We start from the raw sequence: 14,393 nt of genomic DNA, 5'->3' as shown, positions 1-14,393 counted from the left end.
TGGGGCACTACATGTGCTTCTCACCAATAAAAACTTTAAAACTGTATAGAAGACCCAGGCATAAGACAATCCTACTTCTCTCAGAATATCAGAGCAACACACAGCCAAGGAAAATAATGCAGAGGTCATCATCTCCACCTTATACTCCCTTTGCCAGCTCTCCATTATCACTACTGGCTAAGAAAATGGTGCATTGCTGTATACTTTTCTTCCCTTGAGCTGTTTTCAGGGAAGGGCTAAACTTCTGTTTAAAGTGTATAATACTCTATTGTCTTAAGTGGATGTTGCCTCTAAGTCAGAACTGGCCTCTCCCTTGTGGGGCAGGGAAGGTGGAAGGATTAAAACTGGAACCAGTATCTTTGTTGCCTCTCAACCTCCAGAGATCTAAGGCTATATTTTCAACCCTATACAGGACCAGCTGAACAGCAAGTATTCAATAATGGTTTGTTGAATCATCTGTATAGCTTTGTCGGCTATCTGGTCCAAGGCCCTTTCAGCTATTAACATGGCTAATAATTCAGAGAGTAAAGGCTAGACACATACACAATGCACGGATGGATATTACATAGCCTTCTCTTGTAGAATAAGAAATCTTAGGTTTTGTTCAGATTCAAGTCTTCAGATGCTTTTATGGCTCTATTTGAACATTGGTGTGTATTGTGATACAGTAACTACATGATCTCTGCCCGCAGTTCCCCTCGGAGGTCGTGGGAACCTCAAATTTATAGCCCCTCCCAGGTTATAACCTGGGGCTTTCAACTGGCTTCTGATGTGACAAGCAGTCTTATGGAAGTGAGTTCTTAACCTGTCAAGTCTGCACCTACTCTGGTTAGTGTCAGAATTGAGTTAAATTACAGAAAATCTAGTCAGTGCCAACTTGGGGAAAAACCAACACACATCTTGGTAACCAGAAGTCTTCTGTGCTGTGTCAACTACGGTTTTTCATTTCAGTTAGGACTTGTGAGTGAAGACGAAGCTGATGGGAGTCAGGTATACCTAGACCTCACCAGCAGAGGTCAGAAGACGACAAGAAGTACTAAAAGAAATGTGTTTTTCCAGAAAACCTTGGATTGGAAAGTCTATCAGCCATGTATCTTGATAAAGATTTCATATGACATTAAATTAAGATACATTTTTTTAAAGATATAAATAAGTTCCAATATTCTATACACCATGCAGAAGACTGCACTACATGAAGGGATAGTGGAATCTATGAAAATGCATAGTTTTACGTATCTGTTCCTTATTAAAATCATCAATAAGCTCAAAGAAACAATATAACCCATTGTTAATACTTTTCTCTACTGATTAAATATAATGTTTGTTTATGTGCTTAAGTGCCTGTTTGGGGGAAACCGAAGCACTTAGTAAACACAAACATTAATCTTCTTAGGATGGTACTGTATACTACTCTCCCTATTTTAAACAGAGAGCTGCCTTATGTAAAATAATACATTGGCAAAGCTGGAAGGAAAGCTATGATTACCTGACTATGCATTAGTGTACAAGTCTTCCTCGATGAATATAAGAGCATGCTTCAAGTGTATGCTCTGTAAAGATTGCAGACCAGCAAGGCCATCATTTCTAGATTTTATTCCATTAAAAAAATGTAAACTTTTTAAAATTAGTTTCCTGGAAATGGTAGAACTTGGGTACTAGACTAAGCAATCACCATAGAACACAAGAACTTAAACCAGAAGAACTTGGAGAAAATCTTGATAAACTAAGAGGCTTCCAGCTCTTAGACTGTTTTGCATGTGGCTAAGTTCTCACTCCACTTTAAAGAAATCAAAACTATAAAAGGCAGGTCATGCAATATGAGTGCAGTTTCCATACAAAAGGCCTTAGGGAAACCCAATCAACAGCCTCAGAATCCTGTTCCCACTCTCAAATAAAAGATTGACAAATGAATATAAGTTGTATCTTAATTTAAAATAAATTACTAAGGTATGCACAGATCATTTTTTAGTGAAGCCCCATTAAATGAAACTCTTTGGAGAAAACAATTATAAGCCTAATTGCCTTGAGTAACAGGTCATTTACTATACAGGGAGGTCTTTTAAAAAACTAGTAAAAATTTTTTTAAAAAAACAACATTCCCCAAGAATGTATCATCCTCCTTGTGTCTGATATTTCTTCTTTTCTTCACTGCCACATTTCTTCACTGGTCTGAAGACTTTCTAACTTTCTGGACCAGGAAATTACAAAAGTCAGGAGGCGAGTATTGGAGAAAGAAGTCAATATTGGATTGCCAGATTTTTGTTTTGCCAAATATGGGTATCTTTTGTTAAAGATATCTTCCAACTCTTCCTGATTTCTCAAATAAATGACACTGTAACCCTTGAAAGGACAATCTCTGCCTTTATGTCAATATATTTCATTTTATAAAGAATTCATTACATTCTTTGGGCTCTCATTCAGCCCAAAAGAGAGATCGTAGTCAGAGGATGGGAAAAAATCCTTATGTTCCCATTCAAGGTAAACTGCCACAGAGTTCACAGACAAAGCATTTACCAAGTTCTCCCCATTACTCATTACTTCCTTCTCAGTCACTCTTCAGCTACAAAGAATCTGCCTTTCCCCTCCACCAGCACTACCACTGCATTTCACTAACACTACGCCCCCACCAAGCTGCCAGTCATCTCCTACCTGATGCCATACTTGACCTTCCTGTAGTGCTTGAATGTGAGCTTCTCCAAGGCAGACACTATGTCTCATCTAATCCTAGCATCCTATACAGAACTAGGCCAGTGCTTAATACATAGCTGCTATTCAGTAATGCAGATATTAAAAGAAAGATATTCATTTGCAGAAACCTCTAGGTTACTGAGAGAGAATCAGGCAGTCACAAGAGAATTCAACTGCAGCTCTGCCTACAGGGTTCTCAACATACCTAAGATGTTAATTTCACCTACATCTTAAAGTTTTGGCTACAGTTTTGATTTTCAGAAATGATTGATCTGTGGAAGATTTTCTAAAATATTTTTCAAATTCCAATTCCAATTTCACTTTCATTATCTGAAATTCAGCCCCTTGTGCTCATCAAACATACATGAACTAATAATAATCCCAGTCAATACCCCCACTTTCATTCTACAGTTCATTTTTTGGTACAGAAAAAGTGGAGAGGAGGAGGGAGATTTCAAGCAACCTTAAGACATCCTGTCAGTACTTCTTACGCATGCCTGGGTGTGGGGCCAGCTCCTTGCTATGTATAATGAGGAAAGATTATAAAATGTTGACAACTTTACTAAGTAACACTTCCCTAAGTACTTAAAATACTAAAATACTGACCCACAGAAAATGGTTTTGGTAGTTGTAAGAAATTTACTAAAATCTCATGGAACAGACACATTTCAAAGAGCTGCTGGTCTAGAATGGGGCTTTATCCGCCACAGGGTGCCTGAGAACCACTTGTGAAGCTTTCAAAAATTACCTACCAAGAGTCTCCTCCCAGAGAGGCAGATTTCACAGAGAGGTGGGGCCTGGACAGCTGTGCTCTCAAAGCCTCTCTATTCTGAAGCTCACCTAGATTGGGACTTGCCAGTCTAGAATGCAGTCTTTCATGTATCTATCAGAATCTCCTATTTTCACCATTAATTACTATCTTACAGTGACATAATAAGGTGCAAGTTCTAACAATGAGTGTGCCATTTTCATAGAATATGGCACTCAAAAATCACAAAGGTGGTCAATTTTATTCCTCTAATAAAGGTAATTCACCAGTAACTGGAAATAAATCAAGAGTGGGACTTACCCGTTCCACAGCTGCATTATGATCTGGAAGCTCCTCCTCACTGCAGAGGAAAAATAGTAATATATGAAATTGTCGAAATCAAACTTTTCAAAATGTATATACTTACAGCTACATATTATATATCATATTTATGTCATCCCAAGATTTACATACACTTCCATTCACTGAAGCCCCATCTTCAAAATCCAGATCTACACTGTCAAATATGGTAGATACAAGCCATATTTAATTAATAAAAAGCAACTAGTTAACATTATAATTTAATTTATTTTAACATTGAGTTATTCAGTCTCACTAGTCACAGTTCAAGTGCATGAATGTCACGTAGCTAGAAGCTACCATATTGAGCGGTACAGATATGGAACATTTCCATCACTGCAGAAAGCTCCACTGGACAACACTGCTCCAGACTAGGAGTTAGCAAACTTCTATCAAGATAAATATTTAAATAGTAAGTATTTAAGGCTTTCTGGGCCATACCATCTTTTTCACAACCATTCAGCTCCGATGCTGTAGTACAAAAGCAACCACAGGCATTATGTAAATCAAGTGTGGCTCTGTTCCCACAAAACCTTTATTAAAATAGGTGGTGAACTGGATCTGGTCCACAGGCCACAGCTTGCCACCCTCTGCTTTAGACCACCACCTCCACTGTTGGTTCAAACTATGGCCTATAATCAAGGGTCGTTTTAAAAATTAGCATAAGGAAAAAACTGCCTCCAACAGACTTGTGAATTCAAAGAGAAAACTTTATTCAGTACAATAAGGAATGCTCGGCCGGGCGCAGTGGCTCACACCTGTAATCCCAACACTTTGGGAGGCTGAGGCAGGTGAATCACCTGAGGTCAGGAGTTCGAGTCCAGCCTGGCCAACATGGTGAAACCCCATTTCTACTAAAAATACAAAAATAAGCTGGGCATAATGGTGGGTGCCTGTAATCCCAGCTACCTGAGAGGCTGAGACACGAGAATCACTTGAACCTGGGCGGCAGAGGCTGCAGTGAGCCGAGATCACACCACTACTGCACTCCAGCCTAGGCAAGAAGAACGAAGCTCCGTCTCAAAAAAAAAAAGTATGCTTCACTGTCAAAATTTCAAGAGATTATTTTTTAAGTGTACCCTAGAAGATCAAATTCATTTCTGATACAGCATATTTGTAATATCATCTCTAACATAAAATATTATGAGATTCCTGTATTAACTGTCAGTAATATAAAAACAACATGTTATCCATAAACAAAACTATGCACTCTGAGTAGCTTTCTCAGTAGCACTGTTTTGGCAACAATATGTTCATATTCTTGCCTTAGTTTCTCTTCAGCGCAAATAATATACCACCTTGAAGAGCATGATAGAGTGGTATTCACCAGTTTGGTCTTTTCAAAGGCATTCTTTTTCTACTCTGAGGAGTCCTTAGGTGAACCATTACTACAGCAACAAAACTAACAAAAAAAGAGTAATAGCTAAAAGAGATCTACAAGAGTCCAAATCTCTCATTTCACAGATAAAACTTACATTTTCATTTAGTCATTCAGCCTAACAGAGAGATGTTTAGCATTAATTCAGTGGGTTCAACTTCAGACAGACAAGATCTTAGATTGTGCCAGGAGTAAATGAAGAAAATGGGTGAAGGTTGAGAAAACAATTCCCAGGAAGGAAATGATTAAAAATAAAAAGTCTTCAGACCTCACAGATGGATGATAGAGTAAGTATGTGGTCCAGCTTTCCTACACAGATTTTCTGGCATGATTTCTCCACGTCTAAAACTTTTCATGGAGAATCTGCTGTGTGCCTACCAATCTCCACAGAGCTTTTCCTCCTCAAGTCTCAATGCCAGCATATGCTAACTTTCACAGCCTTCCAAGGACGACGCTGCTGCCACTTACCAAGAGCTCCCTGTAATGCCCAGAATACGCACATTGCTATGCTGGCACTCAGTAAATGTTGCTGGATGAAGATATGAACAGGAAGAAGAACACATGCCTGCAGGCATGGATACATGCTTACCTTGCCTCCTAAATATCCTTCAAGTGGAAGAGAAAAAAGAAGGACCACAATCTGGGCAAATGCAGAGAATTCCTTTAGGTCAGCACACTATGGCCCACTGTGTGTGTTTTTTGTTTGTTTGTTTTGTTTTGTTTTGTTTTTTGAGACAGAGTTTCGCTCTTGTTACCCAGGCTGGAGTGCAATGGCGCGATCTCGGCTCACCGCAACCTCCGCCTCCTGGGTTCAGACAATTCTCCTGCCTCAGCCTCCTGAGTAGCTGGGATTACAGGCACGCGCCACCATGCCCAGCTCATTTTTTATATTTTTAGTAGAGACGGGGCTTCACCATGTTCTTGATCTCTCGACCTCGTGATCCACCCATCTCGGCCTCCCAAAGTGCTGGGATTACAGGCTTGAACCACCACGCCCGGCCCTGTGTGTTTTTTTAATAAAGTTTTAATGGAACACTGACACACTCTGTCATGGGTATATTGTTTCTGGTTTTTCTCATGCTGCAACAGCAGAGTTGAGCAGTTGTGACAAAGACCGTATAACCTACAAAGCCAAAGATCCTTCATATCTGGCTCTTTACAGAAAATGTTTGCCTACCCCCTGCTTTAGAGATCAAGGGCTTAAAAGCACTTAAAGGATGCTTTAACAAAACACTAAGGGGATAGCAAGTACCTCTATCTCACAGAAATACAGGAAGGGAAAACCATAAAACAGTCACCTCTGGAAAGAGAGACCGTAACTGGATACACTGTTCACCTACTCTTAAACTTTGAAAGTATTACTAATTACAGTTTACATTCCCACAACCTCTGAACAGCTAGGTGGAATATTTATATTAACTACAGGATGAAATTTCATTTGGAAACTTAAAAGTTAACTTGTTAAAATTAATAAGATAACATTAATATTAACCAAATTCTATTTTCATTTTTAAAGTAAATTTTATCTAAGTTTAAATTTATCCCCATCAAAATGTACATGATTGGTAGAAAGAGTTTCCAAGCCCTTGTAATCAAAATGATATTCTCTAAAAACAAACACACCTTATTCTGCATATCATATATAGTCATGTTACACAGTCATAGTAAACTACAGAGAGTCTGCTAACTTTTACAAGTATACACATTTTTATAAGTAGCTGAAAATCTGAAGCTTGGTATTACTTTTATCTTCTTTATTTCTGGTATGACTTCCTTCTAATTCTGCTATTAATAACTTGTGACCTAAACACATTATTTACCCTCATCCAAATACCAAACATTCTTTGTTAAGTAGACCAGCAGTGACTATGTTTGATTAAAATGTTAAAGTTCTCCAACTTCTTCCTTAAACAAGCTCTGTTTCTCCATTCTCCAGCTACAACTCCATCATGGCACACACTGGGGAGAATGCTCCACTGCTGAGCACTAAACAAAAGAGGTTACTCATCTAGCAGAGCCCAGTTGGTTTGGCAACAGCTTTCATATTTATTGTGTAACCTATTCCAAAACCAAGTTGTTCTATAATATATGTGTTAATTAGTGTCACTCCACATATCATAACAGATAATTTAACTTTCTAAAACTGTAATTAGATATAAACTCAGACAACAAAGGTTACAAAGTTATTTTTGCCATTTTATTATATTAACGTTGACTCTTAAAACCCAATTTCACTGCAGAACCAAACAAAAATTACAAAGAACAAAGACAGTAGAAAGAAATGTTCTTTTAATCAAGGTATGACAGGGAGTAATATCCAAATGCTTACACCAAGTGATTTTATTCAATAATGCATAAAACTCCAGTCTGTGGTGACAAGCAATAAAAACCACTAGAAACAATGTCTGCAGAAAATGTTTTACTTAAATTACTCATTGTAACAAAAATCGCTGCTTTTGGTGAAATTTATTAAAGCCTAACATTACCCTAATATCCATTTATATGCTTCATTATTTTCATTTGTGTTGCCTGTTTTAGGACTGCATCATGGAGTAAATAAAATTAGTGTGATAGTATGAGAACGAGTACCAATCTACTGCGATTTTGAAAAAGCAGTGAGTTCAGCTATCTTAGTATTTATCTAAACACCAGTGTTCATTTCAAACAGCATCCTTCTCTTTAGGTATTCTTTTTCCCCTTTAACTTTCTTTCTAGGCATTTCAAAGCACTTGTTCTGTATTTCTCTTATTTAAAATACAAGAAAGCAGCAACAGGCAGTATACTGTAGTAGTTCAGAACACAAGCTCTGCAGGAAGACTGCCAAGGTCCACACCCTAGAGCTGATGCTCACTGTCAATACAACATGGGCAAGTTACTTAACCTCTGTGCTTTAGTTTCATCACCTAAAAAGAGGAAGACAAAACCAGTACCTACCCCAAAGAGCTTTTCAGGGGAATAACTGAGTTACTCCAAAGAGCACAAAAGAGTGTCTGGCACACAGTGCACAATATTAGCACTTTTTCCCCACTACAGCCAAACGGACCTTAACACAGACAGTAAAATAACAAATACAAAAGAAATGACTGCAATATTCAGATTGCCAAATACAGACTAGGCTCCTGGGCCAGAACCACTTAGTTCAAGGCTCTAATAGTTCAAATACCATTTTATATCAAGAAATGCTTCTCAAGAGACAAGAGTCAGAGAGTCTGGCTGCTTTCACTGGGGAATGTCTTCCCACCCAACTATCACAAGTGTGCACAAATCACTGGATCCACGTTTGCAGGCAAGTTTGGGACCCACTGGTGTTAACAGTCTTAATGCTTAAATTGTTCTTCATACACTAACCCACACATATATGCAGTCATTTCTTGTCACATTTATAGCCAAGTTTGATGGCTCACGCCTGTAATCTCAGTACTTTGGGAGACCAAGATGGGCTCAGCTGTTCGAGACCAACCTGGCCAACATAGTGAAATCCCGTCTCTACTGAAAGTACAAAAATTGCCAGGTGTGGTGGTGCACGCCTATAATCCCAGCTACTCAGGAGGCTGAGGCAGGAGAATCGCTTGAACCCGGGGGGTAGAGGTTCCAGTGAGCTGAGATCACGCCACTGCACTCCAGCCAGGGCAACAGAGCAAGAAAGTGTCTCAAAAAAAAAAAAAAAAAGAAAAGAAAAAGTAGGGATGTAGATTTAATTTAAGAGCAGTATTTCCATCAGAGTTAAAAATTCTGTTAGTCTAGTGAAGTTCAAAGCCTTCTGAATATAGAGGTGGGAAGACTGCTTGAGGCCAGGAGTTTGAGAAACAAGGCCAGACCCCAGCTCTACAAAAATAAAGCAAAACAAGCTCTTCTGATTATAACTACTCAGAACATTTCAGATATGCTAATGTCATTAGGTATAATCACACTTTATATATGTCCAGAACTTTACAAAGTATTCTTATATTTTATTTTTTCAAAGCCTCAAATATACCTGAATGTACATAAAATAGATATGTAAACTAATTCCTGTTTTAAAAATGAAGCACAACATGGTTACATGATCAAGAACAGCAAAGCCACAAGAAGAGCACACATTCTCCAGTTCCGGGTTTCTGTTTGTTTGGCTGCTTTTACTCTCAGAAAAATGTAATACTACAAAATAAATTCTACACTCAAAAAAAAAAGAAGAAGAAGAAGAAGAAGAAGAAGAAGAAAAGGTCTGAGGACTGTACATTACTAAGAACTAAACAAAAAATGTTTTTCCTTCAAAATTTAATCATGTATCGTAAAATAAAAATTCCTGGCTTTTTTTTTTCCTATTTATAATAACTGAAATTGGAAAAGAGCACAGTTGAATGAAAATTTAGTTAATCCTTAAATTGTATGGAACCAATGTATAAAGATGAATAAAGTCTCTAGCCTGTAGGAATCTGTTTAAACAATTTAAGAATCAGAAGAGACAGATTCATATCATGTGCAGGATGTTTTTAAGGATCCAAATTATTTTAACTACTTTACCTCATAGTGATCTAGACCTCTCTCAACTCTTCATATAACATATTCAGGATGAATGGAATTAATTTTGAGAAGCAGTATTATGAATATATTTATAACTATAAGGAAGAGCAATGACATTTATTTACAATGCTCATTTTTAGGCTGCATAACAATAAAGTTCAAACTGCTATTTATTTTTAAAATGCACTGGTACACTATGAAATGTTTTATAATTTTTTAAATAATGTAAATCATACATTTGCATTTAACTCTGTTAAATTATTAATGTAACTCATTTACTGCACTTAATGTTTTTACTAAATTGCAAAAATATTTAAAATTACGTTCTTAAACACAGTCAAATTTTAATCACAGAGTTGTTAAGAATCCCAATAATTAGTACAGAAAAGTATATTGTAAGACTATTACTTATTCACAGTAATTATATTTAAAAATTTAAAAAATCTATATAATAGGTGACCATAGAAACATTATAATCAAAAAAGCAAGCTTTCAATCTATGTGACTTACTGTAAAAAGCCAAATCTATCTGTGACTTTGTATACAAGGTAATCAGCGTCTTCCCAAGGTTCAATCTCTGCACCTTCTCGTCCCTAAAATAAGGCACACACACAAAAATGTTAATCAGAGTTTACAAAAGTAAATTTTTTAAAAAATAAAAGAATGAAGAAATAAGGGCTATTTTTAATGTACTATTAAAAATAAGAGCTGGAAATGAGGCATTATGAACCTTAACATTTTTTTTACCATTTAAACCCAACTATTTTTGGCAAGATAAACACTATTTCCTAGTTATGACTCTGGAAGATACTGTGTCCCAGCAGCAGCTGACGTGGAGCTGAGCCTGGATCAGGCCAGGGTTCCTTGAGGAAGTTGATGAGGAAAGAAGAGCAATGGGGATGAGAAAGTCACTCAAGAGAAACTGCCGAACCTTACAGTTCTAGACCAAATGTATCTCAGAAAAAGATGGTTTTTTGTTTGTTTGTTTGTTTTTTGCCTTTTTATGTAAACTCAGAGAAGCAGGCAGAGAAGCTCCTTGTCTATTTCTTTACTTCACAGCTATGCCAGCCTAAAACTACTCTTAACCAAGGTCAAAAATGATCCTCCAGCTGTCAGACCCGGTGGACACTCCTCGGGCCTCATCTAATGGATCTCTGAAGTGTACGTGTCAAGTGTTGCTCACTCCCTCTTCCCAACTCCTGTGACATTGTCCTCTTATGGTCTCCTCATGCCCAACAACTCGTCTTTTGGCTTTTTCTTTCTTTCTTTTCCTTCCTTCCTTCCTCCCTCCCTGCCCCTTCCTCCTTCCTTCTTCCTCCCTCCTTCCTTCCTTCTTCCTCCCTCTCTCTCTCTCTCTCTCTCTCTCTTTTTGAGATCTCATTCTGTCTGTCACCCAGGCTGGAGTAAAATGGCGTGCTCTTGGCTCACTGCAACCTCTGCCTCCTGGGTTCTTGCAATTCTCCTGCCTCAGTCTCCCAAGTACCTGGGACTATAGGCACACGCTGCTACGCCCAGCTAATTTTTTGTATTTTAGTAGAGATGGGGTTTCACTGTGTTGCCCAGGCTGGTCTCGAACTCCTGAGCTCAGGCAATCCACCTGCCTCGGCCTCCCAAAGTGCTGGGATTACAGGCATGAACCACCATACCTAGACTCTTTTGGCTTTTTCATGGGTAACTCTTCATTGCTGGTGTGCCCAGAGTTCGGTCCACAGCCCACTGCTCTTCTTAATGTAGGTATCATTTACTCGTAGGCTACTAACAAACACTGATCAGTGAAGAAACCCCAAATATATCTATCTATACCAATCCCTCTAATTTTAGACTCAAACTCCCAACTGTCTTGTGGGCACCACCATCTGAGTATATTTTATAACTGTCTGCTTGGGTGTTCTCCTCTCAGTACACTGTGAGCATGCTGTAGGCAAGGACTCCTGGCACTCATTTCTGTCTATGAATCCCCAAGCATGATGCCTGGCCTGTGTTAACTGTGGGGGAAAAAATGCACACAAGCAGGTATGAATGACGGTTGACACTGGTTTTAAATTGGTGAAGCAGTTAAACAAGTAAACTGTTTTTCACGGACTACAATGAAATCTCATCACAGTAAGGGAAACCGTGTCTGACGTTTCAAAAATGAACTCTGATAAGCTGAGCACCACCTTATGCCTCATGGAAGGCGGACATGGTCCAGGTTGCTTTCTATGATTTAATCTCCTGTTATTCTCACAAATAATCAAAAGGAACAGATATATAATTACATGCAAGTGATACAAATACAAAACATAACATTTATAAATCATTGCTAGGACTCATTATAGACCTCAGGAGGTAAGGTATAAGGAGGTATGTCAATTGTCAATAATTGTGATTTTCTGTAATATCAAAAAGAGATTCCATACCAACATAAGGATAAAATGCTAATGGAAATTATACATAAATGTATAATATAAATTCAAAATCTAAGATCCATGGTAAATTTATAATAGCAGATGTAAACTATGAATGCAATGGATATGTAGTTCAATATACTTACTTAGTCAAGTATTGAGTACCTAGTGTGAATCAGGAAATGTTCTAGGCATTTAGGATACAAAAGGATAAATCAAAGAAAAGAAATTCCTGCCTAGCAGGTAGTGTCTCTGCAGGTGTACCGAGTGCTGCAGGTAGAAGCAGGGGCATTAAACAGGGAGGTGGGAGGTCAGAGAAGATCTCAGTAAGATAGTAGCATCTGGGGAAAGATCTCAAAGACGTGAGGCAATGAGACATGAGGATATCCAGGACACAAGTGTCCCAGGCAGAGGAAACAGCCAGTGCAAAGGCCCTGAGGCAGGAGTAGGCCTGGCGTGCTGAAGGAACAGCAAGAGACTGAAGTGGAGAAAAGGAGAAAAAAAGAGAGGAGATGAAGTCAGAGAAGAAAGATGACCTCTAGGTCCCTGTGAAGTAAACAAACTGCTTCTGTAATTTAAGCTCTCCAAAAAGCAAATTCATTTCTATTTATATGGTTTTCTAATAAAACTCACTCAAAGAGTAAATATGGATACTTACTCTGTCATATTTAGCAACTATTTCAGCTCGCTCTTGGGCAAGTTTGAGTGCTACATCCTGGTCTGAATCTGCAGAGAAGACATTAAATTTAAATGAACTGTTATTGAAAGAATTGTACAGTTAATTATGAAACTAAGACAAAATAAATACAAATAAAACAAAACAATGAATACTGCTTAAAATGACAAATCAACAAAATCAAATAAAAGAACAAGCTAAGTATTTGTAACTACAACGTTGGAATAGCAATACAAAGTAATATTCAAAAAAAAAAAGCAAGTGTATTAAGGCATACACTCAGGACATAATCTTATTCTTCATGAAATAATTTTGGATCTAAAATTTCACAGAAATTGATATTAAGTAGAAAATGAAACTGAAAGCTCTAAATTTTCAGATGAAGCCCACTTGAGTAGAAGAGATGAACATTCAAAAAGGCTTTCAAAAATTAAAGGAACTTGGATCTCCACAAAATAAACTAGCACAAGATACAATATTTATTTTACATGATACAAATACATCTTCGTCTAGCCTTTTAGGTCTCTTTATCAACAGTCTCAGCTGCTATAATAATCTCCTAACTGATCTCTAGGACTCTGGTTTTATGATACACATGTGTGTTTACACACACACACACACACACCCCTTCATCCTCATTAACACTAGGAGACTTTCAAAAAAACAAATCTGACAACAAAAGTTGAGCTCATAACATGAAATAGCATGAATATGTACCATACTTTTTTTTTTTAAAAGATCAGTAACAGACTATAAAAGGCATCTCTTAAAAAAAAAAAAAAGGCATCTCTTATAATTAAAAAAAAAAAGGCATTCTAAAAGAAAATTCGGCAACAGTTATGAGCAAGAAATTCCCAAAAGTAGCAACAGCAGTAACAACAGTAACAACTATATTGCATTCTTACTAAGTGCCTGGCAGATAGTAAGATACTGCCAGACAGCAAATACTGTGCTAATCACTTTACCCTGCCTTATCATATGACACTCTAAGGTAGGTAACATTAAGAATCCTACACCAATGATTAAAAAAAAAAAACAGAGGCTTAGAGATTTTAAGCAACCTGTCCACAGGCAAAGATAGTTTTCAATTCGTCTTGACTCCACAGCCCACAATTTTAATTACTACTTTATAAAAATGATTACTAAAGACATAGATGGCAGATGGCACACACACTTTTACATCCACTTCTCCTAAAACCCCACTAAAATGACAACTATAGGGATTCTTGAAATGCCCTCCTCAAAGCAAATGGTGGTTCCTAAGGAGAGGTGGGGTTAAAAAAAAAAAAAAGGGAGCTGAGTAAAGGAAATCAAGTCCCTGAAAGCTGAAGGGACACGCCTGTGTGTAGCAGAGCCAGATGCAGGGTGGAAAACCAAATCCTCATTCTCCAAAGCAGGAAATCAATAGAAATGCCAAAAACGAAAGATGCAGGAAGTAGCAATACTGGCATATTACCTAGAGTAATGGAGGCACACAAGAAAAGAATCCACCAGGGCAGTGTAGAGTGCTTACTTCTACGGAGCAGGCAGTGAAAAACACAGGAGTCTGCTATTTTCAAAATAAGTCGTACAGACTGCTGAATCTTTAAGCCAAATATAAGTCAGATAAAAATAAAATGTAAAATGAAAAACTAAGACATAGAAAAAAAAAAT

General features: G+C 37.7%; 1 protein-coding gene across 4 annotated transcripts in view; it reads right to left on the bottom strand.

Moving 5' to 3' along the window:
* USP6NL (USP6 N-terminal like) overlaps nucleotides 1-14,393 on the bottom strand; it is a 146,683-nt gene that overhangs the window by 51,131 nt on the left and 81,159 nt on the right. For all 4 annotated transcript variants that reach the window (XM_039478962.2, XM_074405040.1, XM_074405041.1 and 1 more), the window contains 3 exons: nucleotides 12,723-12,790; nucleotides 10,188-10,270; nucleotides 3,758-3,797 (listed from right to left, as the gene is read on the bottom strand). In XM_039478962.2, the coding sequence (XP_039334896.2) occupies nucleotides 3,758-3,797; nucleotides 10,188-10,270; nucleotides 12,723-12,790 (191 nt within the window). The remainder of the gene's footprint in view (nucleotides 1-3,757; nucleotides 3,798-10,187; nucleotides 10,271-12,722; nucleotides 12,791-14,393) is intronic.

This window comes from Saimiri boliviensis, chromosome 8 (assembly GCF_048565385.1).
Source record: "Saimiri boliviensis isolate mSaiBol1 chromosome 8, mSaiBol1.pri, whole genome shotgun sequence".
Classification (NCBI taxonomy): Eukaryota; Metazoa; Chordata; class Mammalia; order Primates; family Cebidae; genus Saimiri; species Saimiri boliviensis.
Note: the sequence above shows the minus strand (reverse complement) of the source record. Positions and strands in the feature narration are given on the sequence as shown.